Source organism: Theropithecus gelada, chromosome 13 (genome assembly GCF_003255815.1).
Source record: "Theropithecus gelada isolate Dixy chromosome 13, Tgel_1.0, whole genome shotgun sequence".
Classification (NCBI taxonomy): domain Eukaryota; kingdom Metazoa; phylum Chordata; class Mammalia; order Primates; family Cercopithecidae; genus Theropithecus; species Theropithecus gelada.
This window is the reverse complement of record NC_037681.1, coordinates 87,193,321-87,220,189: the sequence shown is the minus strand read 5'-3', so window position 1 is coordinate 87,220,189 and position 26,869 is coordinate 87,193,321. Positions and strand designations below refer to the sequence as shown.

The window sequence follows — 26,869 nt, the reverse complement described above, 5'->3', positions numbered from 1 at the left end:
GAGAAGGGTGATCCCTTATATTTCTATATAGCTTTACATTTTCAAAGAGGTTTTGTTATATTTTGCCAAGTTTGAACCTCACAATTATTGGTGAAGTTAGAACAGGTAATGTTGCCCTCATTCTATAGAAGAGAAAACAGAATTCGGAAGTTATACAGGGTTATACAAGTTATATAGGGTTACGTGGCTGGGAAGTTGCTGGCCCTAAGGCCTCCTACTTCTTTATCTAGTTGTCTTTACACTCTACTGAAGCTCAAAGTTTATCTTGTTAATGATAAAATAAAAAGCTGTAGCTTCATCTGTCAGAAACCTACTGTGAGTTAGTTGACCCAGCCTCTGTTTTAATGTGTAAACGTGTACTGCACAGGATGAAACAAAGAACTAAATTAAAACTTAAGTTAAAATCAAACAAAACCATCACCTTTTAAATTAGCTGCCATAATTCCTAACAAACTTATATACATAATATTACTGGTAATGCCAAAAAGTCTTAAATAGTGGCATTTGCCCCTTCTAAAACACGCTCTGGGAAAGAAGTGCCCTTACCCAGTGAGGACTGATTCGTTTGTTCCTCTTTGAAACCACTAGATATAATTTTGCTTAATTTAATGTGTTTTTCTTTGCCATTCCACTTGTGACTTAAGGTTGCTAATTACAAAAAGAAGGGGCTAGTTTTCCCCCTTCCTAAGTGAGTTCGTAAGAGAACTTAGGCCTATGTGGAGAGTCACCAGCCCGTTTAGCCCAGGAGTGTGGTCATGAAGTCCATTCATGCTTCAGTGATGTGGTTACACATTTACAAATGGCAAATCTAAAGGAAAACATTTGAAAAGGTTTTTTTTTTTTTTTTTTTTTGAGACAGTCTCACTCTGTTGCCCAGGCTGGAGCGCAGTGGTACAATCTCAGCTCGCGGCAACCTCTGCCTCCTAGGTTCAAGCAATCCTCCTGCGTCCCAAGTAGCTGGGACTACAAGCATGCTCCACCATGACCGGCTATTTTTTGTATTTTGAGTAGAGATGGGATTTCATCATGTTGGACAGGCTGGTCTCAAACCCCTGACCTCGTGATGTGACCACCTTGGCCTTCCAAAGTGCTGGGATTACAGGTGTGAGCCACTGCGCCCGGTCAAAAAATTGATTTTAAGAGGTCCAGTTTGGTGTATCAATTAGTTAGATAATTGAAGTTAAGCCCTTAGAACCCACAGTAACTGTATGACCTTGATCAACATTCAGTTCTCCAAGCCTTGCTTCCTCATTGGTAAAATGAGGATAACCACGCTGGTGGCAGTCAAATGAGACAACATGCATCAAATTGCTTAGCATAGTGTCTGGCGTATACTTAGAGACTATTAAACAGTAGCTGAATCTGAGATGACTCTTAAGGTTGGGCTAATCTATGTAAAAATACATAAAATACAGACAGTTCTCAATTTGCAGGGAAGAAGATATGACTAGATGATAATTCTACATTTATTTTTACTGTTAAATTAGGTTGTAATGTTTTCTTGTAATTCTCTTTATTTGGACAAACTCGCTTCCAAGATCTCTGAAGGCAGGACAGCTTCATGGGTGTGCTGCCTGTGAGTGACGCAGGGACCCCCTCACAGACGGGCCCCATACTTGGCTTAAGGTACTGCTGTCGCCATCTTGAAATTTTTTTTAAGAAGCCCTGCACAATTTTTTAGGAGAATTTACACATTCTCCACAAATTACGCAGTGGGTCCCATTAAAAGGAAAGGAGGCTATGTTTTCCCTATTAGATGTTTTATGCTTAGCTACAACTCCTCTTGAGTTTATTTGAACTTCACAGAAGTAAATAAATAATTGCTAGGTTCTTACTTAAAGAGTGTTAAAAAAAAAAAAAGACACTATAAAAGCAAGATACAGAGGTGACACTGACAGTATAGATGTGCTCAGGCCTCAGACAGATGAGCAAGGACACTTCAATGACCCTCCACTGGCCTTCAAGGGGGTCACACATTGCTGTAAGTGCCTAAATCACCCTTGGGGACTGACTGAGGCACTGAGAAAATATTCTAAAGTCTATGGGGGAAAAATAATCAATAATAATCTGGATCCTTCAAGGTATGAGGCTCATTCTGGCTCAGTGGACTTAGGAATGTTGAGAGCCTTTGTCTTTTGGTGGTTGGAAGTCAGAAGTGGCAATTCGCCCACCTTCCTTGGCAGGGGACGAGCGCCACATTTGGCAGAAAAGTGTGCTCTCAAGAAAAGGGAGCAGAGGATCTTTTGGACTGAGCTGCAGCTAGGATAGATCAAGAGTGAGAACTCGCCCTTGCATGCCAACCAAATGCTGCTGTAATTAAAAACAAACCTTTGGAAATAAAGTATTTGGAAATTATTTCAATTCTAGCACAGTCACAATACAAGCTCATCAATAGTTATAATTAATTCATTTGATTGCAGGATTTTGGATAAAAAAAAAGTTGTCTTCTTTTTTAGCTCTCTTAAACAGAATTCTACTTTTTGTTAAAGGAGTGCCAGATAAATATATATATATATATATGTATATATGCATGCAGACTAAAGAGAGAAATATATGTCATGTCATACAGTTTCAGAAGCCACCAGCACATTTGGATTCTGTAGCTCACATCAAACCTGCTAAGATGGCAACACCAATTTTTAAAAATGCAAAATTCCATCCTTTTGATGATGCCAAATGATGAACTCGACTATTACATGCATATATTTTGTTTAATGGCTTCATTTATTTTAATAACAAAGGGAAACTAGATTTTACAGATGAAAGCTTTTTTTTTTTTTTTTTTTTTTTCATGGCACCAAGGCAACTGGGATTTTAAAAATCTGTGATGTTAACCAATATGTGATAATGGATGCTCTCAGGGGCCCTATTTTATAACATTTTATGCAGTGGAAACCCACACTGAGTACTGCCAGAGTGTTTACCCCTATTTTAAGAAGGCACAATTGGGGTGTCAGAGGGCCTCGTGATTGTTCCATGTGTTTTTTTTTTTTCTCTCTCTCTCTGAAAGGATACATGTTCAGTAAAGTGTTGGCTGTGGAAATACTGCAGCAACAGAATTAACTCACTAAAGATTTATTATAAATGAGGGTGGAAAGTGCTGTTCATGTGATTTCAGGGATAAGAAAATAATTGCATAGACCTCTTTTTCCCTGTTGAAAAATCTGCCTACAGGGTTTAATATTTTGTAAAGAATCAAAAAAATAAATCACAGCAAGTAACTTCAGTTTAATTCTTGTTGGATTTCTCCATTATACCGACTATCTATGGTAAATCAGGAAACCAGAAACTCATCAAAACTAATTCCCATAGGAACAGAAGACACACCACCTCAGAAACTCCCTTTCAGCCACTAAAACTGGTTATAACTAGTTTCAGAAAAAAAGAAAGAAATACATGCAAAGGACATCTGGTCCACCCAAAATTATGGTTAAATGATGCAAACCAAAAGTCTGCGATGATTTTTTTTTTTTAAACTGAGAGCCATACCTACCAAACTCTAGTATACAACAGATGGAACTTGCCAGCCACACATAGGATGTTGAGTGATTTTACAGACACTATCTTGGCTCAAGATGGCAGCTCATGATTAATGGCTGCCGCATCCTTGGCCCTGCTGCAGTCAGGCCTGGGGTCTCATCCTGACACACAGGGCCTTCGTCTGCAGCCAATCAGCAGATGTAAGCACATAGGCCCTGTCAGGTTGACACATCATTCCTTCGACAATGTCAGCGAGTATTAATGTTCAATGATCTGTCCTAGAAATGACCCTCGCCTTTATGCATTGTGTGACCATGTGCGTGGCACTGCCAAAGACGAGGGCAGAAATGCCCGCAATACACCAGCTACCAGGGAGTTGGTTTTCCAACAGTGTCATGACATTGCCTTACAGTACTGAATAGGAGACCAATTTTTGTTTTCTAATACATGTTTGAAGGACTACTGAGCCCTTTATTTATTTATGTCGCTACTTTGCTATTTTTCTGTGAGCATGTTTGCTTGTCTGTAGTCTTTCCTATTTAAACAGACAGATTTCACATGAGTCATCTGTGACTTGGCGATCACACTGAGCTAGCTGTTCTTTGTATATGGTGATGAGTGTTCCTTATGTGTAGGGTACCGTTTTATTTCATGAAGCCAGGTGTATATAATTTACCATCACACCAAAATGACAACAGTAGACTCTTCTGGAGCAGTGTCAAGAGCAATTCAACTACAACTTGTGAAGCTAAAGTAGTCTGTGCAAGCCAGTCATCTCTCCTTCCCATTGCTAAAAATAAGGCTTCCAGCAGAGGAAGGTTTTCCAGAACATATCTGAGATTGTTCGCCTGTTAACATGTACAGTTGCTCAGATATTTTACAATGCTGTGTGGATTTGTCCTAATTAAATCTAAAACTCCCCTTTTCTCTCAAATAACATGGCGAGAAAAAAAATTTATCTTAGCAGACAGCTGCATTTGCATGGTGTTTTTTTGAACTCACATTTAAAGGTTATCAATAACAAGTTTGCAAACTTCTTATACAACCGGTGCTGAAAGATAATGTACAATAACTGCATGATAACTTCCTCCAAAACTGAGATAAAACCTTTAATGCAATCTGAGTTCACTAACCTACATATGATAGTACAAACTTCAGTGACTCAGATTGAGGCTCAATGAATGTTCCCCGTGGTACTAGTGGTACTAATTTTTTTATTTATTTTCATTTTTTATTTATTTATTTTTTTGAGACGGAGTCTCGCTCTGTCGCCCAGGCTGGAGTGCAATAGCGCGATCTCGGCTCACTACAAGCTCCGCCTCCCGGGTTCACGCCATTCTCCTGCCTCAGCCTCCCGAGTAGCTGGGACTACAGGCGCCCGCCACCTCGCCCGGCTGGTTTTTTGTATTTTTTAGTAGAGACGGGGTTTCACCGTGTTAGCCAGGATGGTCTCGATCTCCTGACCTCGTGATCCGCCCGTCTCGGCCTCCCAAAGTGCTGGGATTACAGGCGTGAGCCACCGTGCCCGGCCCCGTGGTACTAATTTTTAAGGAATAGAAAATGGAATTATTTTCCTGTGGCAAACCACTAAGAATTCATTTATTATCTTCATTTTAACATGTGAAAACAGATTGATTATGAAATGTGCCTGTTAAAAGTCTAGCCAGTCCTTGGTCACAGTGTGGTATCTAGTGCTACTTCTATACGTATTCTCAACTACACTCTGAAAGTCTTTTTATTTTTTCTTCTTTTCCTTTTTTTTTTTTTTTTTTTTTTTGCTTTGCCTACTGTATTCCCAACAGCAATTTTTCCATATGATTTCCATTCTCCTCCAGCTCCTAATCCCACTTCTTGGACATTCATCAGTTAACTTTGCCACCAGCCTGCTAAAAGATCCAGGAGGAGAATAGCAGCCTTCTTCATTTCTAAATTTCTCTGCCTTCTTCTTCCTTATTGCTACATTCTTACTCTGAGTCCCATCACCCTCCCCTCCACTGCCAGCTTACCCTTGATTCTTGCTTCATTAATCAGTCCCTCTCCACTTTGATCTTCAAAGGTCTCCATTGCCTAAGTAAGTAGGCTGTGCATTAACAAATTGCATGGAACATAGTAGAAATTCCAGGAAAGATAGCTGAATTCAATTCTATGTATAAACATATTCAAATATTCTTTCTCCTAAATATTAAAAAAGAAAAGAAAAACCATGCCTTCTTGTTACCACTTCCTGAAGCTTCTATCTAAAGTATATCCTTTAGTATATTTCCTTAAGTGATTGCAAAAGGATCTACCTTTGCTGCCTCCATTGCAGTATCATCATATGCCTCATAATGCAACTTCTTCTCTTCCAAATGCCTCAAACAGCTTAAAAAATTAGCCAGTGTGGTGGCACATGCCTATAGTCCCAGCTACTCAGGAGGCTGAGGCGGGAGGATTGCTTGAACCTGGGAGGTAGAGGCTGCAGTGAGCCAAGATTGCACTGCTGCACTCCAGGCTGGGCAACAGACTGAGACGCTGTTTCTAAAAGAAATAATAATAAGAGGTAGATAAACAAATAAATGACAAAAGTCACTGATGATATCCTGATGATATCAGGATCTCTTCCAGCCTTTCTACTATATAAAGCTCCCAGAATTTGGTCATTTCTGTTTTGCAACTGTACTCATTGCTTTGGTCAATAAATAATATCAAGCATCTATAGTACAGCTCTGAAGATGTAGAGAGGAAAGATTAAATCCTGACCTCTAGATAGAAAGGCACAACATAAACAAACAGTCACTATGATAAGCACTCCCTATCAGAGTCTCATCAAGGTGCTGCAGACCTGCTGGCAGGGGCCACTTTCCCTCTCCTGGGAAAAACAACAAACGGCTTCCCCAAGCAGTGACAATTGCGATAAGATGTGAAGGATGTGGAGGAAAGTATCAAGTAGAGAAGGGGTCATGGAAGTACTGTATCTTAGATGAGGGAACAGCATGTAAGGTGCACAGAGGACAAGACCATGCAGCACTGATGCGGAGCTGTAAGCCTTCAGCTTGGCTACAGCATGACATGCATGGGGAGCCTGTATGGAAATGGCGAGAGAGGTGCCAGGGCACTCAGGGCACCAGTGTCAGACGTCAAAGGGTCCTTGAATGGCATACTACGGATGTTTGTCTCATATCCTATGGGTATGAGATGGGTAGGGAGATATTGAAGGATTTTAAGTAGGAGGAGACTTAGCCAAATTTTGTTTTAGAAACACTGTGTCAAAATAAGGGATGGTTTATAAAGGATCAATGTCAGAGGCAGGAAGGCTGGGAAAGGAACTGAGAAAGCTGGAGACACAGAGGACTGACCTGTGGCAGTGGCAATAGAGCTAGGTGGCAGGAAGAATGGAGAAATGTTTAGGAGGGAGAACTGATGGGACTCAGGGATGAGCAACTGCCTGTGAAGGGGGAAGGAGAGGGAACCTTCCAGGATGACTCCTGGTGCTCATCTGAGTTGGAGTTTCTGGGTCTATGGTGATGTCATGAACTGAGATGACATTGACAGCAAGGAGAGCCAGTTTGGGAGCCATGATGGATTTAGTGTGGGGAATGGATTCTTTGACTTTCTTACCACTGTACCTTCCTTGCTGTTATTAGAATAATAAAGCACTGGAGCTGGAAGGGACCCAGGAATTAATTCATGCCACCTCTGTATTTGACAGAGACCTACCTGTCTGTTCCTCTCTCTTTCTCTAGGTTTTTCCTCCAGACAGCCTTCAGAAATAGTCACCCCCCAAATTCTATCTTTGGCCTCCTCCTTTTCTCTCTTGGCACTCTCTGAATCTATGACTCTATATACACCTCTAGTGTCTGTGGAGGTCACTGAATGAATGTTTCTATTTATGAGGTACAGATTTACCTCCAACATATCTTCTACTCATTCATTTCTTTGTACTCCCACAGCACAGCCTTCTTACCTAAGCTACTATAGTTGTCTCCTGACTGTTCTGTTCACTCCGGTTTTCTAAAAACTGCGCCAGAGATTAGATCCATGCCCCTTTCAAACATCATAGAACGTTCTGGATGTATATGGTTCCTCGTACATAATAGGCCCTCAAAAAGCATTTGACTTTCTTGGAAAAAACTTTTAATGACCCCATTTACATTGCAATTCAAAGATAAGGTAGATGTGGCCTAAAGTTTTGCCATGATTTATGGTGGGTAAAATATCAAGCAAGTTTGAAAGTTGCTTTTTCCTGCAGTGTGGTGGGATTAAGTCATCATATCATAGAAACTATTCCAGCCATGTCTCCTCAAACCAAAAAGCATAAGGTATTCATAGATAAAGGCCCTAATGCCAGCATGATCCCTGTTTCCCCACAACACACACACACACATACACACACACACACATACACACACACACTTGCTTTTACTGCAATACAGGTATCAGAGCCACAGAGATCTCTAGGGACAGCGAAGGGGCTAAACAGGGGCCCCTGGTTCTGGTTGACCATAGAGCAGTTGTGACTGCTCTGGAATAACTGTGTCAAAGGCATGACTCTGATGAGGTTATGTGGACTTCTGCCTCCATTCTCATTAGTTCTAGTCAACTGTATGCAGGACAATTTCAAGAACAATAACAAGTCATAATTTTAAATGTCAGGGTATGGAAGTGGTAAGCTCCAGGAAGTTGAAATTTATGGCCCTGAGTTTTGTTTCCAGTCCCAACTTCGTTGTACACTAAGATGGCTGTTAGATCTTTAACCTTTTCTGTCCCAGTTCCTTCATCTGTGAAATGGGGACACAGTTATTAACTGTAAGATCACATGCAAGTTGACTATTAAATGACAATTAATAATCTTTTAAAATAAAATAGGATACTTGCTTGCTGTCTGACTTTTAGAAATTCAAACGTATGCTATTTCATGCATGTATATTTGGCCTTTTTTTCCCTTGCAAAGGGAAAAAAGTTTCCTCACATTTTTTTCAGTCTCTTTTGAACAAAGTGATGAATATTGCTGAGGGCTCGTGGTATCTAGTCCAATATGAACATCTTTCAGGAAGTAAGTCCTGAGCACCTGTCATTTTGGTAATTGATGATGTTTTCACTTCAAGGTGTGGGCCAGAGACTCACAGGGCTCAATGGGAGAAGTAAATGAATTGACTTGACTATATCTCTTGCCCATCACTTCTGATACTGACAAATGTACTTCAATCTTATTAAGAGGGGGTAGCTATATGCATGTATAAATATGTATATATGTGTTTGACAATGGTTAGGCAATGCCTTTATTTTATTTAGCAAATTAAAATGCTTGGTTTGTCATTTTAATTCTTTGTGAAAATTTGGTCTTCACTAAACTTACCATAAATTATAAATGCCTACACCCAAACAAAGAGTAGTCTACAATGCCATCAGAGGTCTGTCTCTCCTCGCTTCTTAATTTTGATTTCCAGCTCCCATGGCTTCCAGAAGAGAAAGCATGCAGGGGCACACACATACTGTATTTCAAATGGAGATTTTATGTAAGCTTATTTTTATAGTGATTCCAAGAGTCACTGCTCTGCTTTTTATCTATGCAAACTGGAAATAAAGTAGGCACCCTGCCAGCTCCCTGACAGCAGGCCAGGCCCGGCCTGCCATGGGTGACTCGCACAATGACATCTAAGGGGTCCAGAAAAGAACCCTGACTAATGGCTTTTGGATTCCTTATGACCTTTGATCCTCAATGACTTAGACCAAAATAAATGACCTAATTTCAAGAAACTACATCTAGCAATGTGAACTCTAATGAGTGAGAAAATTTACCTGCTAAGCAATGATTAATAGGTATGCACTACTTATAATAATTCCTTAGATCTTAGCCACACTGGAGGAAATAGACTTTTCAGATACTCGCTTTTGAAAGCAAATTCACCTTCCTTCCAGGATGCTGTGAAATTTGAGAGTGACAGTGCCCATGGCAAATAAAGTACACAAGGCAGTGGGAATACAAAAGGATCTCCTGGAGCAGACATAAAGTTGGCAAGAAGTGTGAGGCACAAACGCAGTTCTCCCTCAAACATATGTGTTGTTTCTGCAGTGAGTGATTCTGTTACTTTCTTACTGACAAAGGCTACCTGATCTGCAGAGCCTCTGCAGGTGTCTGGGAGCTAGCACGCCACACATACTGCCCTCACTCTATGATAACTTCCATTGTTGCATATTGTCACCAGAGCACTGAAGCTATGAAGATGTTTCCTTGTGGTGGAGGTGAACCACAACTTTCTGTATCACGGGACCTTCAGAGCTACTTCTCCACCCACCCTGAACACGTAAGTGTCCTGTCAACGAGCCCAGAAGAAATAGTCTGTCTTTCTGCAGAGTCCTGGGTCTATCAGAAGCTTTCAGAGTACTTGAGGGATCCAATGAAAGTGCTTTGATATTCAAAAGGAACTTCTTATATGCTGAAAAAGCATTGAAAGTTGGCAGAGAAAAAATAAAACATTTTGTCAAACTAATATGATGAAAACAACGGGATAAGCTTCAAAATCAGGGGGGCAAAATCAAAGTATAAAAATCAAAGATAGAGAAAAACAATCATCTTTCCATTTAAAATCTGTCATCTTGCTTGTGTACCTTAGATCCTTCCTATGCAAGGTGCAGTCTGTGGACCAGCAGCACCAGCAGCACTAGGAGCTTGCTGGAAATGCAGAATCTCAGGCCCCAGCCCTCTGAATCAGAATCTACATTTTTAAAAAAGATCCAGATAATTTAAATATTTAAATGCATGCCATAGCTTAAGGAGCACTGTGTTTGTTTGTTTGTTTGTTGTTTTTTTGTTTGTTTGTTTTTGAGACAAGGTCTTGTTCTGCTGCCCAGGATGGAGTAGAGTGGAGTGACCTTGGCTCACTGCAACCTCCACCTCCCGAGCTCAAGCGATTTTCCTCCTTCAGCCTCTTGAGTAGCTGGGACTACAAGCATGCCCCACCACACCAGGCTAAGTTTTGTATTTTTGTAGAGACAGGGTTTCACTATGTTGCCCAGGCTGGTCTTGAATTCCTGGGCCCAAGCAATCTGCCTGCCCTGGTCTCCCAAACTGCTGGGATTACACGCATGAACCACTGTGCTCAGCCAAGGAGCACTGTTTTTAAAGAAGCAAAAGAATTTTCAATTCTGTAGTAATTTTCGTTTTCTAGTTTTTCAGGTGATAGGCTTTCATTTTTTAAAGTTACTCGTTATACCTCAGTTAAAGTTCCAAATGTATTCATTGTTAAATCACATGATACAAATTCAGAGAAATGTTGTAAATATTTGCATGAAATATTTGTGTAAAATATTTGTGTGAAAATAAAAAAAAAAATTTAAAGGCTTCTATTTAGAACCTAAATAATCACTGTACTTCCTTTCATTATACCAACCTAGCAATGTTTCCAATGATATGACTTATCACAATATCACCTTTATTTTTTTAATTTTTAAAATTTTATTTATTTATTCATTTTGAGACAGGGTCCCGCTCTGTCGCCCAGGCTGGAGTACAGTGGTGCAATCTTGGCTCACTGAAGCCTCAAACGCCCGGGCTCAAGTGATCGTCCCACCTTCTCCCAAGTAGCTGGGACTACAGACATTAGCTACCACGCCTGGCTAATTTTTTAACTTTTTGTAGAGATGGGGTTTCACCATGTTTTCCAGGCTGGTTTTGAACTCCTGGGCTCAAGCAATCTTCCTTCCTCAGCCTCCCAAAGTTCTGCGACTACAAGCGACAGCCACTGCTCCCAGTCACAATATCACCTTTACATACTGATTTTCAAACCCCAGAGTCAGGCTGGATCATGCCTGCTTTGTCATGATCAAGGAAAGTAGTTGAGCAATTATTGTCTAAGTTCAGGCAGCACAAGAAGGTAAACAGGACACTTCAAGCCAGCAAAACTCTTTTTCTCTCCAATAAAAGGCACCTTCTCCTCCAATGACCAGGATAATAACTCTAACCCTTCATTTTATTTCGATCATAAGAGCACATTTTGGTCTCTGACACGCAAGTACATTCGGCCTTGCTTTTCTCCTTGCCTTCCCATCTCTGGTAGTCAACAAATCAACATTTTGACTGTATTTAATTTATTTTAATTTAAATTATTTATTTTGAAATTGGTCATGAATTTTTAGAAATGGGAACAATGGGTGGAAAAACTAACATTCTGAGGGGCTATCAATAAGGTCTGCCTTCTCATTCTCAGAGGCTAACACCTACCACTTACGACATCAGAATAGCTCTACCATTCCACACGCTACGACAGTCGACCTACGTGACATGTTACCCATGTTAGTTCAAATGTAAAATACAGCATTTGTAGCCCTGGAGATTAACTGAATTATAATGCCACATTTGAATGCTACTTTACAGATTTTTTCCAAAGGCTCTGAGCATCTACTCCTTAATTAAATTTAATTTGGTTTCCACATAGAGTGCTATTGAGCATATTCACTTCAACATACACGTCAGCTCAAAATACATCATCTTCACCTTCCAACTACAGCGTTATGAAGATGTTTCCTTGTGGGAACATTCAAAACTGATTTATGGTGCTATTGCAACAACTAAGCAACTAATCTTCCAATATAAATGGAACACGTAAGAACAACCTAACTGAAACATATAAATTCCACATATACTTAAAAATATTATTGTCTGTAATTTAATATAGGAGAATGTTTCTAAGCCTACAACCTTGCATGCAGAAGCAGTTTTTCAAGCATTAATACTTAAATGGGTCATAGACACCACATCTGTCATTCTGTCCTGAAGTCTATGAGGCAAAACCAAGACTATGCTGGCCTATTGATTTTTCTAGCATTTGCTTTAATTTACTTAACCATTGAGAAATCCATCAGTATATAAAGGGCAACTGTCCATTACTGCCTCATTTGCAGACATTCTTTCCCCTCGTTTTTGGTAAATATTTCCCTTAAATTGCTATGTGTTTACAGTGTAAAAACGAATTAGGAAAGTGCTCACACCTGTTTCTGTTCAGTAACTGCTGCACCGAGGTATATGTAACATGCTTAAAGATAGAATAAATATCTAGACATTATTACATCTGTGTGCAAAGGGTGGTAAATTAGATCCTAATTACATTAACAGGGATTCTGCCTCCCAGCTTAAATTTTACATGAGCACTCTGCAAAAATCCAAAAGCTCTGCTGTGGTTTCTTTATGAGCTGGTGATTACAGCTACTTCCTATGCGGTCACTAAATATTCTGTTTACAAATAAATGAAGAAGCTTTGAGCCGACTTGCCAGAGTAATAATCTATTTTTTTCTCCCCCTCCCTCTTCCCAACAAACCCTCGCCACATATGCATGGCAACAGTCAGAAGCCCTGGCTTCATCTAATTACTCCGTCACATAATTTCACAAATTGCCTTGTCACTGGGGAGCCAAGTGCAAAACATGCTCACAGTGGGATTTCAGGCAGCAGCTTTCATTTACTACTCATTCCTTGTTCAATTAAACACGAAAACACCAGTTGTGTGAAAGAAGTCAAAAAGAATGCCTGCCAATGAGCCAGACATGTATATCTCCTATTTACCATTTCATCAAATACATCGTTGGCAACAGGCATCTCCAACAGGAGGATCCCCTCGCCTGGCCCACTGTTGTCTCAATGGAGCTGCCACAATAGAACCATAACCAAAAGGCTAAGAGCAAAGGGGCTTCTCTAAAATGTAAACTTCCTCATCTATCAATACAAAATGTGGGCACGTAGTAACAGATTTGATATTCTCAAGCCCCTCCATTCTTTACCCTTTCTGCTCTATGACGTGCCTGCCATGATCCTCACATAAGAACCTATATTTGTATTAGATGAATGATGCTAAGCCCTTTGAAGGTATAAACAGCATGCCATATTTCTATTCTGGCTAGAAAGAAGGAACCAAATTCCACTAATCTTTAAAAGTTCTCCAACGGAAAGATCATCAATCAAGTTCGTACAGTATTAGGCGTTTTCCTTTTAAGTATTAATGCCTTGCATGTTTCTGAAACACATCAAGATAAATGCTCACCCATCGCATTACGGATGTGGGTGGAAGAAAAATATTGTACAATGGGTGACATTACCAGAGGGAGTGAACCTGAGGTTACACTCCTGGAAGCTGACATTTTTATATCAACAACTAAACACAGCCACTGGTAATTAAAGGTATTGCTTTGCAACTCAGGAGCCAGCAGGGTCAGGTACCGTTTTACATCACAAGCCAGTCCTTTCTGCATGTAGATTTGCCAGCATTATCTGCACAGGGAGAAGGAGACATTAGCAGCAGCTGTCTCTCTGCTTTTACACTGAAAATTCTATTCATACAGACAGGTGGAGTAATTTAAAAGCCAATGTGGTACAATTTCGATGTGACTAATGTCACTGCCTACTAAAATGCCACCATTACCACTGTTTATGGAAACATTACTAAAATTACATTTTATTCATAAGAATTTTAGGGTTCTGGTTATTACTAGCTTTAAAATGATCAGACCTCGGTGTCATACCCCAGAGCGGCGGCTTAATTCTCCTGGCTTTAGCAGCCTTCTTTGCTGAGAAACGACAGTTGGATTGTAGTTTCAAGAGTAATCGGGCTGCATAAGCAGTTTCTTCTATCTCCATAAAGCAAATTAAAGACATAGCTCTTTGGCATCCTGGCCACGTGACAGGCAAGAAAAAAATCTTCAAGGAGCTAAATTCTGTGTTAGAAGGTTTAGTTAGGATTTGCATGAGGAAAGATTCTTCACCTCCCAAAGCACTATCACAGACATTGTTAGTAATAGACATGGATAGAGAATTACTTATTTCTGTAAGGAAGGAGGAGCAGGTAAACAACGTTTAAAATCTGAAATTCCAAAAACGCAAAAATTACCAAGATTGTCACAAAATATCAACAGCTGTAGCTTTCTTTGCCTTTTTTATGGGCCAATATCTGTAGAAAAAGATTCCAGATAGGGGAGGACCGTCCTTGGCCCTTAGTTACTAATAACCAGCAGATTGCATTATGAAGTTTTATGCCAAGCCCTCTGGCTCATATTTTTATTCTTTAAAAATACTAATTTGCTAGCTTGTGGAATGAGATTATATCTTTGAACTCCCACAATGCGATTTGATTTGCTGTGTGTTTGAGAGGCAGCGTGGTGGAAAGCACATGGAAATTCAAGTCAGGAGATCCTGGTTCAAGCTCAGCCAGTTCCTCGCTTTTGATCTTGAGAAAAATAATTAACTTCTCTAAACTTCATTTTTGTCATCCTGCCCACTTCACAGGATTGTCTTATGAATCCAGCGTATAGGAAAATATTAAACAATAACGCACCACATACATACGTATTACATTTTTATTTAGCATTATGATAAATTTTTTTCCTTCAGCTGTTAAAAGGATGGAAATAATCCAATGTCAAAATAGCCAAGCAATCAATAGCTGAATTTTTAAAAATATAATAAAAGTCACATTATGCAGACAGGAGAATATTTTATTTTATTTTTTCAATGAATTCATTTTGTGACGTTCTTCCCCCTTGAAGTTGGGAAACTGGCTTTTCTTTAAATAATAGATAATAATTTTTTCTAAACTTCAATAAACTGCAACAGAAATGACCTTGATCTTTCACAGGATGAGTGTTCATGTTAAAAACAAAACAAAACAAAACAAAAATACTATACCTGCTGGTCTCTGGACATCCCAAAAACTTCCCAGGGTACCAAATTCTCAGGATAATCTGTGCCATGTGGCAAATGAGAGCACTTGGGTACTGCAAGGATGCTAGCAACAAAAGTAATTGTAGAAACAGATAAAAACTGACCATAGATGATCAAGAAATGAAATGCAAAGACAGCTACAAGGTTAAATTAATATATATCACCCCAGTTTTTAAGATATCATGCCAACAGGACATTTAAATTCAAGCAGTTACCAAGACCTATTTCAGAATATTTCTAAAAACATAAAATGAAGTCATTTCTATCTCATTTAAATACCAACTAATTTAGGATGTTGGCCTTCATCACGTCAAGTTATTTAAGGTCTACCTTTTCTTTAGATAGAGGAATATGTTTCATCTTGGGACCTGTGCTCACTGGGCTATAATTTGCTGAGTGAAGGCATTTTGCAATGGCAAGGAAAAACAAGGACTAAAAAGTCTTTAAAATGTTAGAAGGTTGTCTAGCATAACCCTTTCAGCTACACCTTGCTCCTGGAGGCGCTCCATTGGCCCACCAAGGAAAAGATGCCTTATCTGAGTTCTTGAGTGCACTCTCTGGCTCTTGACGCAGTGAAGTGACTATCAAGTCCACAGAGGACAAGTTGCCCACACTCCGGACTCTGCACAAGGACGAGCAAGCATACTGAAGTGAAAGCACTCACACATCAGGAGCAATCATTTTGATGTGGATCTACACAATCCCTATCATTACTGCCTTGGAGCATCAATCAAATATTTTTTTGCTACCACATGACTTTCAGTCTATCAAAGGTAAGCTTGGGTCATGGCCCAGAGTGTTTTGTGAGCTGAGCAACAGACCATTGCAACGTGGTCTCCACTACTTGGTTGCCCTCTGACATGGACCTACATCAGTAGAAGAAGAAAAATTAGAACCTTGGACATGGCTACTTAGGGGATTAAAAGATGTAAAATGGATTAGTTTTCCCTACTAAAATTCATAGATGGCAGAGGTAGAGACATACATGAGCAGACAGTCATACTCACACATTAGCATGAGAAACAGATATGATGTGGATGTTCCCAGTTAGGTCCTAGGATCCTAAATTCCATGACATGTAGATTTACTTCTACTGGCAAAACCACCAACCAACGAAAACAAAACAATCCAAAACACTGGAATCTTTTATCAAATAAATCCATCTGATTTTCCTGCTGTCAAACCTTCATATTTTAAGGCAAGGTATCTTCACTAGGAATCTTAAACATGGAGAAAGAAAGAACCAAACTTGTATAAAATTCCTAGGGAGTGGATTGAGTTAGTTAAAAAAATATACACACACTCACATGTATACGTGTGGTACTCCAATTTTAATCTGAAAGATAAATTGAGTTGCATGTTCAGTGAGCAAGGTTGATATTTTATCTTTAAAAAATATATCATCACTAATTAAAATAAAAAGAAGACATGATATTGATACACGCTTCCAAGTATAAATGGCTGGCTAGTGTTCAAACAGTTATGTGCATCAGTAACAACTTAACAAATTGTAAAAAGTCCATGGGCACTTTTGTTTTACACATAATCTTTTATTTAATCAGCCCAATTAAGAATATATCAGAAAACTAAACTATCGTGTATCTGTATATTAACCTTGGAAACAAAAGAAAAATTTTAGAATGATCTGACAAATTGCCAGCCAGACTCTACAAAAGTCTCTTACAGTGAAACAACCATTGGTGAAATGAATAAACCACTTATTTCACTGCACACAAAAATCACACTCATACTCTGAAAGTAACATAGACTCTCAGACAGAGGTCGTGTGCTCAGAAGGGCTATATACCGGGATAAATAGGCAATTTTAAAGTTGGACTTTTGATTTTGCTTTTGATTGTTTTCCCCCATGCCTCCTCATCAACTGACTGTAATTACCCCAGGTCAGAGGTGCATAACTACGAGTGGGGAAGAAAGGCCCAGGCAAGGGGAAGGAGGTACAGAGAAGGCTGGGAGAAAGCTTTGCCAGGTCACTAATGGCCTCTGGGGCAACAACGTGGAGAACAGGCTGATGCTTCTCCTTTGATCTTCTAATTCACAATGATCATTAGTATTAACTCCGATTCTTCTGGGTGAAGAATTCCAGCTGTAGCCTTTTCAGTTTACCTGACCTAAGAAAATTCATCACCCATCCCATTAGGATTTCAATAACCATCTAAGAAAAAGAAAAAGGCAGTTGCCCCAGAATCTGGAAACCACCCGCTTCATTATTAAAACAGAGTTTATATGATGTATCTCACAGAAGAATTAGGGCATTCCAATATTCCCTTCAAGTAATTAAATAATCGACTCCATTTGCCTCCCCAGACCGATGACCCCCACTTGAGTGAAAAATAGTTAGAGTCCTTATCTAGTCAAAGTTGAAATACGCTATCTTCAAAGTAGCAGAGATCTTTTAAAATTCAGATAAAGGATTTTATCATCCAAGCCTGGGTTAGTTTCAGCAAAGCCTAGCTTTGGTCAGAGGTGAAGGTGAATGGCAGTTACATGTAAGGGAAAAAGTAGAAACTATGAAAATATTCTTTTGTATGTAAGAGAGCTAATTTTTGATAGGGTACATGGTCATCTGCAAGGAAAAACAAATCTCACACCTTCATATCTAGTTTTTAAGGCTCTTAATTTAATGATCTGTCTGCAGATAACACGTAATGAAGAAGGAATCAAAGTTACCTGCTATCTCCACAAACCACCTCCCTTGGCTCAGGCACATGACAATTAAGGTAGATTAGGATTAGTTTGAAGAAGAAACTGCCTTTCTCAAATACTTTGTATTACCCTGATGAACAGTTAGGGCGAGAATGTGAGAATATAGTTGTCCTGCCCCACCACCTTCTCAGAACTCCCCCTAGATCTTTCAGGATACGTTGTTGAAGGATGCTGGCTGGTAAGGCTTAGAATGAATATTCACTGTTCAAACTGGCAGGGTACAGAGGTGGGCAATAGAAAGAGAAATAGAAATGGGAGGAGAGCAGAAAATTCCATCTACTACCTGCCCATGTGCCTACCTATAAGTACTGCTATCTTTTCCTAACTTTGATCAACAGAATGGATTATCCAGATACCAATTAGATGTACTTTTTCATTGTAATAATTCATAGTGTTTAGAGAATAATTCTTCCAAAATGGCAAGGAGAGATATGACACTAAGATGACTCCAACAGATCTTGTTACTAAAAGCGAAACCAATGAAACAACATCTGTCTCTTCTAGAGCATTCAATTCCCAATTCAATTCCATTTACTCCGTCCTTAGAGTGGCGGACCCGCAGGGCACTTTTCATCTAATAGTGTTACTATGGAAACGCTATTCTCAACCTGGAAGATTCTACAACCTCTCGCATTGGCTTTATCCACAATGAGAGGAAAGTCTTATAAATCAGAAATCAAGACATAAATTTGGCCACACACACACACACACACACAAATTTTCCAGGCTAGAAGTGCACACATACACAAAGAAGAAAGAAAGAAAAAAAAGAGAAAGCAAGAAAGCAAGAAAGAAGGAAGGAAGGAAGGAAGGAAGGAAGGAAGGAAGGAAGGAAGGAAGGAAGGAAGGAAGGAAGGAAGGAAGGGAGAGAGAGAGAGAGAGAGAGAGGGAAAGAAAGAAAGAAAGAAAGAAAGAAAGAAAGAAAGAAAGAAAGAAAGAAAGAAGAAAGAAAGAAAGAAAGAAAGAAAGAAAGAGAAAGAAAGAAAGAAAGAAAGAAAGAAAGAAAGAAAGAAAGAAAGAAAGAAAGAAAGAAAGAAAGAAAGAGAGAGAGAGAAACAAAAACACTTGGCATATAAGTGTGTCTAACTTAGAAGCAAAGTTTGTCTCTATAGTAAGGCTTAACCAGATGGAATCCTCAGGACGGTGAATGGATGGGGAGTAGGAGAGAGTGTGGATGAAAATCAGTTCACCATCAGGATCACCACCCTGACTGGTCAATGCCGGATATTGACCCGTGAATGCTTGCTTCACCTGAATCTGTAAGTATGCTTTCTAACTACCTCCCTTCTCCCTAACTTTCAGTATTCCTGGAAGCACAGGAGCTCCATGCAGGAAAATACAGTCACTGCATATTTTAAATGAGAACCACATTAACTGCTTTTCTATTTAGATTATACTTTAGACTGTAATATAATAGGGTTGGAAAACAAAAAAGAAAAGAGACCCTTGATTTTTACCTTAAACGTGGCATGTATTCTTTTTCTTCATTTTCGCTAAGCCAACGCTATGTAGCAAAAGAACTGATAATATGCAAAACACATCCAGCTTAAGCACTATGATGTCACAGACTATGTTTACAGTTGGAATAATGCCTTCAAGAAGGAAAAAGAAATCTTGATATGACATATGCCCCTGAACTGATTGTGAATACACAGTGACTCATATGCAAATATTAAGCACGTTTTAATTGTTTGCAATAATTTATCTTCAGGCAAATGTAAGTATTTCTATTAATAAATGCCTTTATTTTCTTTCTAATTCTCTCTTATTATTTAAATCCTGTCAGTCATTCTTTTCAATTCCAGGGAATAGTTTCTTTTAAGAGACCCTCTCTACTTATCAACTGGCAAAACGCTCAACTAAGTCTAAGCTGGGAATTTACTTCACTGAAATTTCCTCTTACCCCATAATCACCAAAGTTTAAAACTCGTTCCCTTTTTCTTTTATTGTTTTCATTATATATAAGTATGTCCAGTTTAGCTTGCTAGAGACTGTGAGCCCAAGAATGAGGCTTTAGTTCTCTCTTTGGAATAGTAAAATGTGCTACTGATTAAATCTACCTGTGGATAACTACAGACTGCCACATTTTTCTTCTCATGTAGCTGGGTTACAAATCCAGAAACTTGGTTTTTGTTTTGTTGTGTTTTGTTTTTTAATTCAGGGCCTATTCTAATTTTCTAACACAGAAATGCTTTAAAGCCCTTTCAAGGGCAGATTTTTTTCGCTGAATAAACCCAATGAAAGAATTGATCCATTTATTTTAAAAAGAAATAGCAATTTAGTTTTAAAAAGTGTGGGAGGTTTTCAAATATGTCTTTGGACATTTAAAAAAAGATCAGTTTACAATTTACTAATAAATTGGTATTACTATTGTTTTAATTAGCCAGAATTTCAGTGGCTTTTTTATATCTAGCAAGATTTCAGAAAGGATTTCCTAGATAAGTTGCATTAATCATATAGCAATGATGTGACCATAAAATTTGTACAGTCTTCCTAATGAATTGTGCATCCCTAAAGACCTCTCAGAACTTGAAATAAAGTCAGTAAAGAATTAGTACTGAGATGTCAGTGGTTACTTACATTTAGACAAACAACAACAAAACTCTCTTTAGATTCTATAGGTTTTAAAAATAGAATTTATTAAAATTAGCTCCTTACTATAAATATTACTAAGCAGTCTATGCATTCCTTCAAGAAGGATTACAAAACAAGGGTAACGGGTGTTCCTTGTAACTGGAGGTCTATTTGCTCTTGCAATTAGAGAAGAGGGAAGGAATCTTTTTCACTGGGGGAAAGAAAGATGAAAAATTTAAACATACCTCCTAACTTTGCTCTTCAGATGATGTTATAAGAATAATTAGCTGTTTAATGAGGGTTGTCATTAATCAATATTTCTGTATGAGCAGATGGCACTGGAGTGGGTAATAGGGGGAGAAATACCCAATGGAAACCACAAGGTAACACCTGTAAACATTCACAGAAAGCTGGGGAAACATGAATGAATGGGCTTTCCCTTCCAGGGCAGTGGCACAGGCCAGCAAAGACCTCAAAACTGAAGACTATTATTCAGGCCTCAAGAAAGCAGACAGTTCATGAATAATTTCGATTACAATTGCCCCAGTAACAAACACATAGTCCATATAAGCAATGCAATGCATGTAAAATCATGAGGGCTGTTAGAAAGTTTATTTTGGTTTTTTGTTTGTCTGTTTGTTTGTTTGTTTGTTTCAAGAAGATAATGTAGCTCTCTACAAGGGTCTTCACAAGGGTACAACCTAGAAAAAACAGGAAAACTAGTGGCTGCATAAAATAACTTGCTCCTCTCTCTCCTGATTCTGTCTGAACCAATATTTGATTATATTTTCTTCAGGGGCACCTCAGCTTCAAGTAAAACCAAAACTCCTTTGCAGATTGAGATGGGGGCTGAAGAAATCTATTCACTGATTCTGCTAGTCTAGGAAATAGAAATTGTTTGGTTGTGACTTCAGGGTCAACCTGATTTTGCCCACCACACCAACTCATTCCACAGAGCAAGTTAGCTGGTTAGCTCTGGAGATAAAATATCAGCATCATTGCATCAGCATCATTGTACTGCACCTTTGACCAACTGCCACTTCTTATCTAAATGTCATTCATTCATTTTTCAAGATATGCCCTCAAGACCTGAGTCCTCTTTCCCCCAGTTCATTAGTGATTGATAATCCTCAATGGGGAACTTGCAGGAGTCAGATCTTGAAATACCTACACACATGCAACAGGTGTCAGATAAGTAATGGTGCCTGAATCAGATTTTAGGTAAACCTAATATGATGTTAAAATCAAAACAGCTTGAACAAACTAAATCTTCAACTAATTTCCAGCATAGCCAAGCCCTAAAGTTTACTCAAAAACTGTAGTGTAATCCAGTTACTGTTTGGAATTGTGATGGGAGGAAGAGAAGGGAGGAAACATTTTTTAAATTTAATTTAATTTTTTTTTTTTTTTTTTTTTTTTAGCTATTCCTGCTGCTCTCAGTTTTTATCTTATTCACTGATGCTGGAAAATCCGGATTAATTCATACCCTTGAGTATTATTAGAGGCACAGCCTCTATCCAGAGGAGCAGAACCAACACGACCTTCAGACATCCCCTGAGTTTGTCTCTCTGTACCCGTAAAACTCACTGAGGAACATGGCTTTGAAAGTGGGCCTGGGTATGAAGGTAAACAGGCTCTGCACGTGTTTATGACAATGCAGGATTAACTTTAATATTTAAGGAAAAAATGACTTTAGGAAAAGCAAGCTAAGACAAAAATAGTATCATAAAATATTTTCTCCTGATATTAAAAAACAACCCTCAAGAGTTTTTAACATTTATCCATCTGTGTAACTTTGCTACAACCTGTCTAAATTCATTCTTTGTCTCTAATATTGAAATTGCCCTGGTCAACAATTTTGTTGATTTTTAAAATATTATTTTATCCACAAATCTTCATTGTGTCTTCTTCTTTAAATCAGTATGCACTTGCAAAAATATCCACCAAAATATTATTCTTGTAAATATTTTGAACATGAAATTCATTCAGAACAATAACCAAACAAAACAAATCCCCCAGTGGCATAAAGCCCCAAATCTCCAGTTTCTCACATCTCCAGGAGAATTCCTGCAGTGAAAACAGCAATACTTGCACAGACAATATAAACTGTTACTCTGCTTGAAAAGTCACAAGGGACTACACAGGAAGAGCTGACTCTATATTGCTGTTTTCCTTTACAGTTCTAAATACAGGGACAACTTTCACTGTGGAGCTCTGACTTACATGAATGTTTTGTAATGGAAGCCAGTGCATTCAAACCATTTAAAAGCAAATTATGTGATCATCTTGCCATTGCAACATGATTTGAATTTTTGTGGACCATTTGTTATAAAGGTCCACTAAAGCATCAGAAGACATTAAGTCTCTCTTTAGGGTTTGTCTTACTTTCTTCTTGGTAGGAGATGGTTCTGAGCACTTAAGGGTCACATTTAGAAAGGCAACATCATGAATATACATTCTTAAAATCACAAGTGCACATGAACACCTAAAGCTTTTAACTTACGAAAGTTAACAAAACCGCAATCGTTAATTTTAAATAAAATTTCTCATTTGGGGTATGTATCTAAGAAATAAGTGCTAACATTTTTGCAAAAACTGTGGGAACACAGTTATTTATTAAATATTTCAAGTCCAGAGGGATCACTTTTTTCTCATTGTTTTCTATAAAAACTGGTTCATTGTCCATATTTAGTTTACATATGTCATTTAGAATCCACTTACTGTTAGATGCTGGAACAGCCACGCCCTCATGATATTTGTGGCTACTTTGGGAAAGATGCCACGCTTTTTGTGACGCTTTTTGTCCTTATCAGGGTCATCATCGTCACCTGTGCTGGGGGAAGCTACACTGTTGTCCAAGCCATCACCTGCAAACATAGTGAATCAAATTTTGACTGATGCTACCTTGACATGCTTTATTCAAATAGAATGCCTTTGGATATAAACCAAACCAAAAGAGCAAATTTAAATGATTAATAGTTTCTTTGGTACTGTTTTTTTGTTGTGTTTTGTTTTCCAAAACAAAGAGAAAGAACAAGGCCTAGGCTCAAGAGTAGTCAAGTCTGAAGAACGTCTTCCAAAGAACATTGCCAAAAGTCAAAGGGAACGGAGGGAAATATCCAATCCCCTTGTGACTTTGTTGCTATGGTAATTATTCCAATATGTATAGCTGAGACAGGTTAAGTGTAACTCCTACTGGGGAGTTAAACATGGTGGCAGTCATTAGCAGTGGCGCTATGGGTGCCTGGGCATTCAGATCCCACAGTCATTGACATTGACTTGTGAGAAGATTCATTTAAGATATCAACTATTTCCACAAGTGATCTATCTTAAGACTAGTTAAACTAGGATGGGGAAATGTAGGTAATCCATTATATAAGCAGTTTGACGTAGGAATGCTTCAAATAAAATATAATTTTTCTTGTAATAGAGAGAAAGCATCAAGTTTAGTAAGGGAAAAACCCCTGACATAGTTTCTTAATTAAAAAACAATTACTGTGTAAATAAAATAAGGTAATGCTAAATTAACAGTAAATTGGAATTGTATTACACTAATAATTCAGGCAGTTTCTAAAATTCGTACTAGGTTTAAATTTTTCACACTGAAAAATCACCTGCTAACATATTCCTCTATATTGGATCCTATTTTTCTATTGATTTTTATTATAACATTTACACTCTTTCTTCTAGAAAACATTTTGGCTCTGTGACATAATGAAATTTTTAAAAGTAGTATTTCTCTTTTATAATACCATGTTTAATAAGAAAAAAATAAAAATTTAACCTGTATAACTGTTCAAAAAAAGTTACAAGGTACAAATGGAAAGTAGGTATTTTTTTTGCCTTAACTTCAAAGTCAAAAAGGAAAACAACAAAGGACAAGACCCATTACACTAAAAAGTAGCTTAGCTCAGTCAACCGTTCTCTTAGAAACCGACAGGTTGATCTGGGCCCAAAAGGAAGAGCTATAGCGGCCAGGCTTAGAAATGAGGTAAAAAAAAAATATACCCAAGAACACATTCACTGGTTAAATAAGTCATTGGAGAGCCATCTACATGACCCAAAGAACCTGATACTTTGGTCAGACAAGTTTCCTGCACATAGCCTCAGGTTCATTTCCATGGCTTCATGAATTTCTGTATTTCTCATTTCTGTTATTAGGTCCTACATAAAAAAATAATTCTCTAGTTCAATTTCAGTTATTTCTGTCTAATCTATAGTAGGTATGTTGCAACTAATCAACTGTTCTTAACAGCTCCCTCAGCAGACCTATCTCTCTCCTGTGAAAAAAAAGAAAAGCGTCCCTCAACTTTTTTTTTTTTTCAATTGCCTTAACTGGTACTGAGATGAAGTTTAGAAAGCTTGTTGGGTGAGGAACAGACTAATTCCAATATTTCTACTATTGTTACAGAATATGCTATAAATGCAAGACTTCTGTAAAACTTTTCTGATTCTAAACTTTTATTCATTAAAAATCCATAATTTTATTATATTTAAAACCCATCTGTTTTGTTAAAAGTTTCACAGAATCATAGCTTGTGTTCACTTGGAAAAGATCATGAAAACCCACCACTCCAAAGCCATCACTGTATCAGTGAAGAAAATGCTATGTTCCCTGACTGGGTCAAGGTCATGTACCCTGGCATGGAACTACTGGGGTCTGTGCTGTGCCAGACCCCGGCATCTGTACATCAGCACTCCTTCCACCCAACCAAACTCTTTATTTGCATAACCAAGTATTTTATGAGAGGTCCCCTTGGATTTGCCTAATAAATTCTTTGAAAGTCCAGTATTTAAACAGGCTTTTTATTCAGAGAAGCAATTTACCATATAAAATAACAATTCATTAAAGAAACATGAGAAAAGAAAACAACTCAACAGCATTTAAATTTTCAATGGGCTAATCCACTTTCAATATGCAAAAGGTAACCAAGGAAAGGACACATACGACTTGATCATTGATTAAAAATGAAAAGCTTATAACCTAACAATACTGTTTTCACCACCTCCCCATGATTATTTTCCACCTTTTAAAAAAATAGCCTTTTTATCCACCTCAAACCCCTTCAGATTAATTTAGCAAGCAATGCCTAGTGCCTGCCTAGAAGAGAATTCATTGATAATTTATGGAAATATCTACTATAATCCAGCAGAGATGACTTTTTCCCAGCTTTGTGCATCAATAGATAATCAAGGCCTTAAAGCAACCTTAGCTTCCCATTACCTCAGGCAAAAGAATTCCTGAAAGCGTGCCTTGAGGGCACCTGAATTATATACTCCATTAGGAGAGGAAGGCTTTCTGCATTCCATGTGTAACACTCACCAGAACCTTTCCTGTTTATTTCTGCTGTATGAAAGCAGAAGCATTAGGAACAGAATTTTTTAAGTGAAGACTTATGTAGATACAATGGAGAAACCTTTCAAGCAGGAGCCAGATCACCCCCTTCAGTCCCTGGCAGTGACCTCTCCTGAATAAAAGGTTTCTATTACATCATTAGCTCAAGCCAAAAACAGCCTTGGCTTAATGCACAGTTTGTTCTTCCTACTGTTTTTAGGCAAATACAGCTACTTTACTCCCATCTGGGAGGGAAATTACACTGCTGGGTTGTAATCTAAGACAAGATTTTCATTGGAAGCAAATGCTTTCAATCCAGTGTAAATACTGGTGCATGTTCAGAAAAGCCTAAAACAATAAACCCTGCTCCTTTCCGACACAAGTTAGGGAAATGGAGAAGATGGGGAAGGAGAAGAGCATAATAAAACAGACTATTCTAAAAGCAAACACTTTCATAGATTTTAATAAATTGTTTAACCTCTTCCACTTTCTAAAATTGAAAATTGATCTGGAAACGTCTCAACCTCAGAGGAAAGTCTAAATGGTCAATTGTACCTTTAGCATTTCCATTCACTTCGCAATTTGATATAGTCACCTCATTGTGGTCTCTCGAGAATTTCTTTCCTTTTTTATTTTTGAGATCACTAAACAAACTTGGAGAACCGCCGGCCGACCACACGGCAGCAGGCAGCAGCTCTGAACCACATTTGTAAAATGTCAGCAGTGACTTCATTCCTGGAGCTGACTTCTCCTGCCGCCAAATGAAGGCAAACTGAAAAGGTGGAAATAATCATAAAAATGATGCTAGTCCATAAACAAGCTTACAGCCTCATTAGGATAGCAGTAGGCTCCAGTGGGTGATTTATGCTCGTTTTGCTGATGCTATGAGGAAATGCCATAGGGCGACTTTAGCCAACCGCTAATGGTTTCTGACAGCTTCTTAGCAACTAGTGCAAGCAACGTTGTGGCGTTTGCTAGTGACAGAAACTGAAAATGTCATATTATCTGCCCATGTGTCATGAAGTCCGTGTGGCAATTAACTAGCAGGCCAGTGACTGAGGGGCCAGAGG

At 38.5% G+C, this 26,869-nt stretch overlaps 1 protein-coding gene across 5 annotated transcripts in view; it reads right to left on the bottom strand.

The window, feature by feature from the left end:
• Nucleotides 1-26,869, bottom strand: part of MEIS1 (Meis homeobox 1) — a 138,063-nt gene that overhangs the window by 37,112 nt on the left and 74,082 nt on the right. For all 5 annotated transcript variants that reach the window (XM_025354455.1, XM_025354456.1, XM_025354457.1 and 2 more), the window contains one exon: nt 23,186-23,331. In XM_025354455.1, coding sequence (XP_025210240.1) covers nt 23,186-23,331 — 146 coding nt within the window. The remainder of the gene's footprint in view (nt 1-23,185; nt 23,332-26,869) is intronic.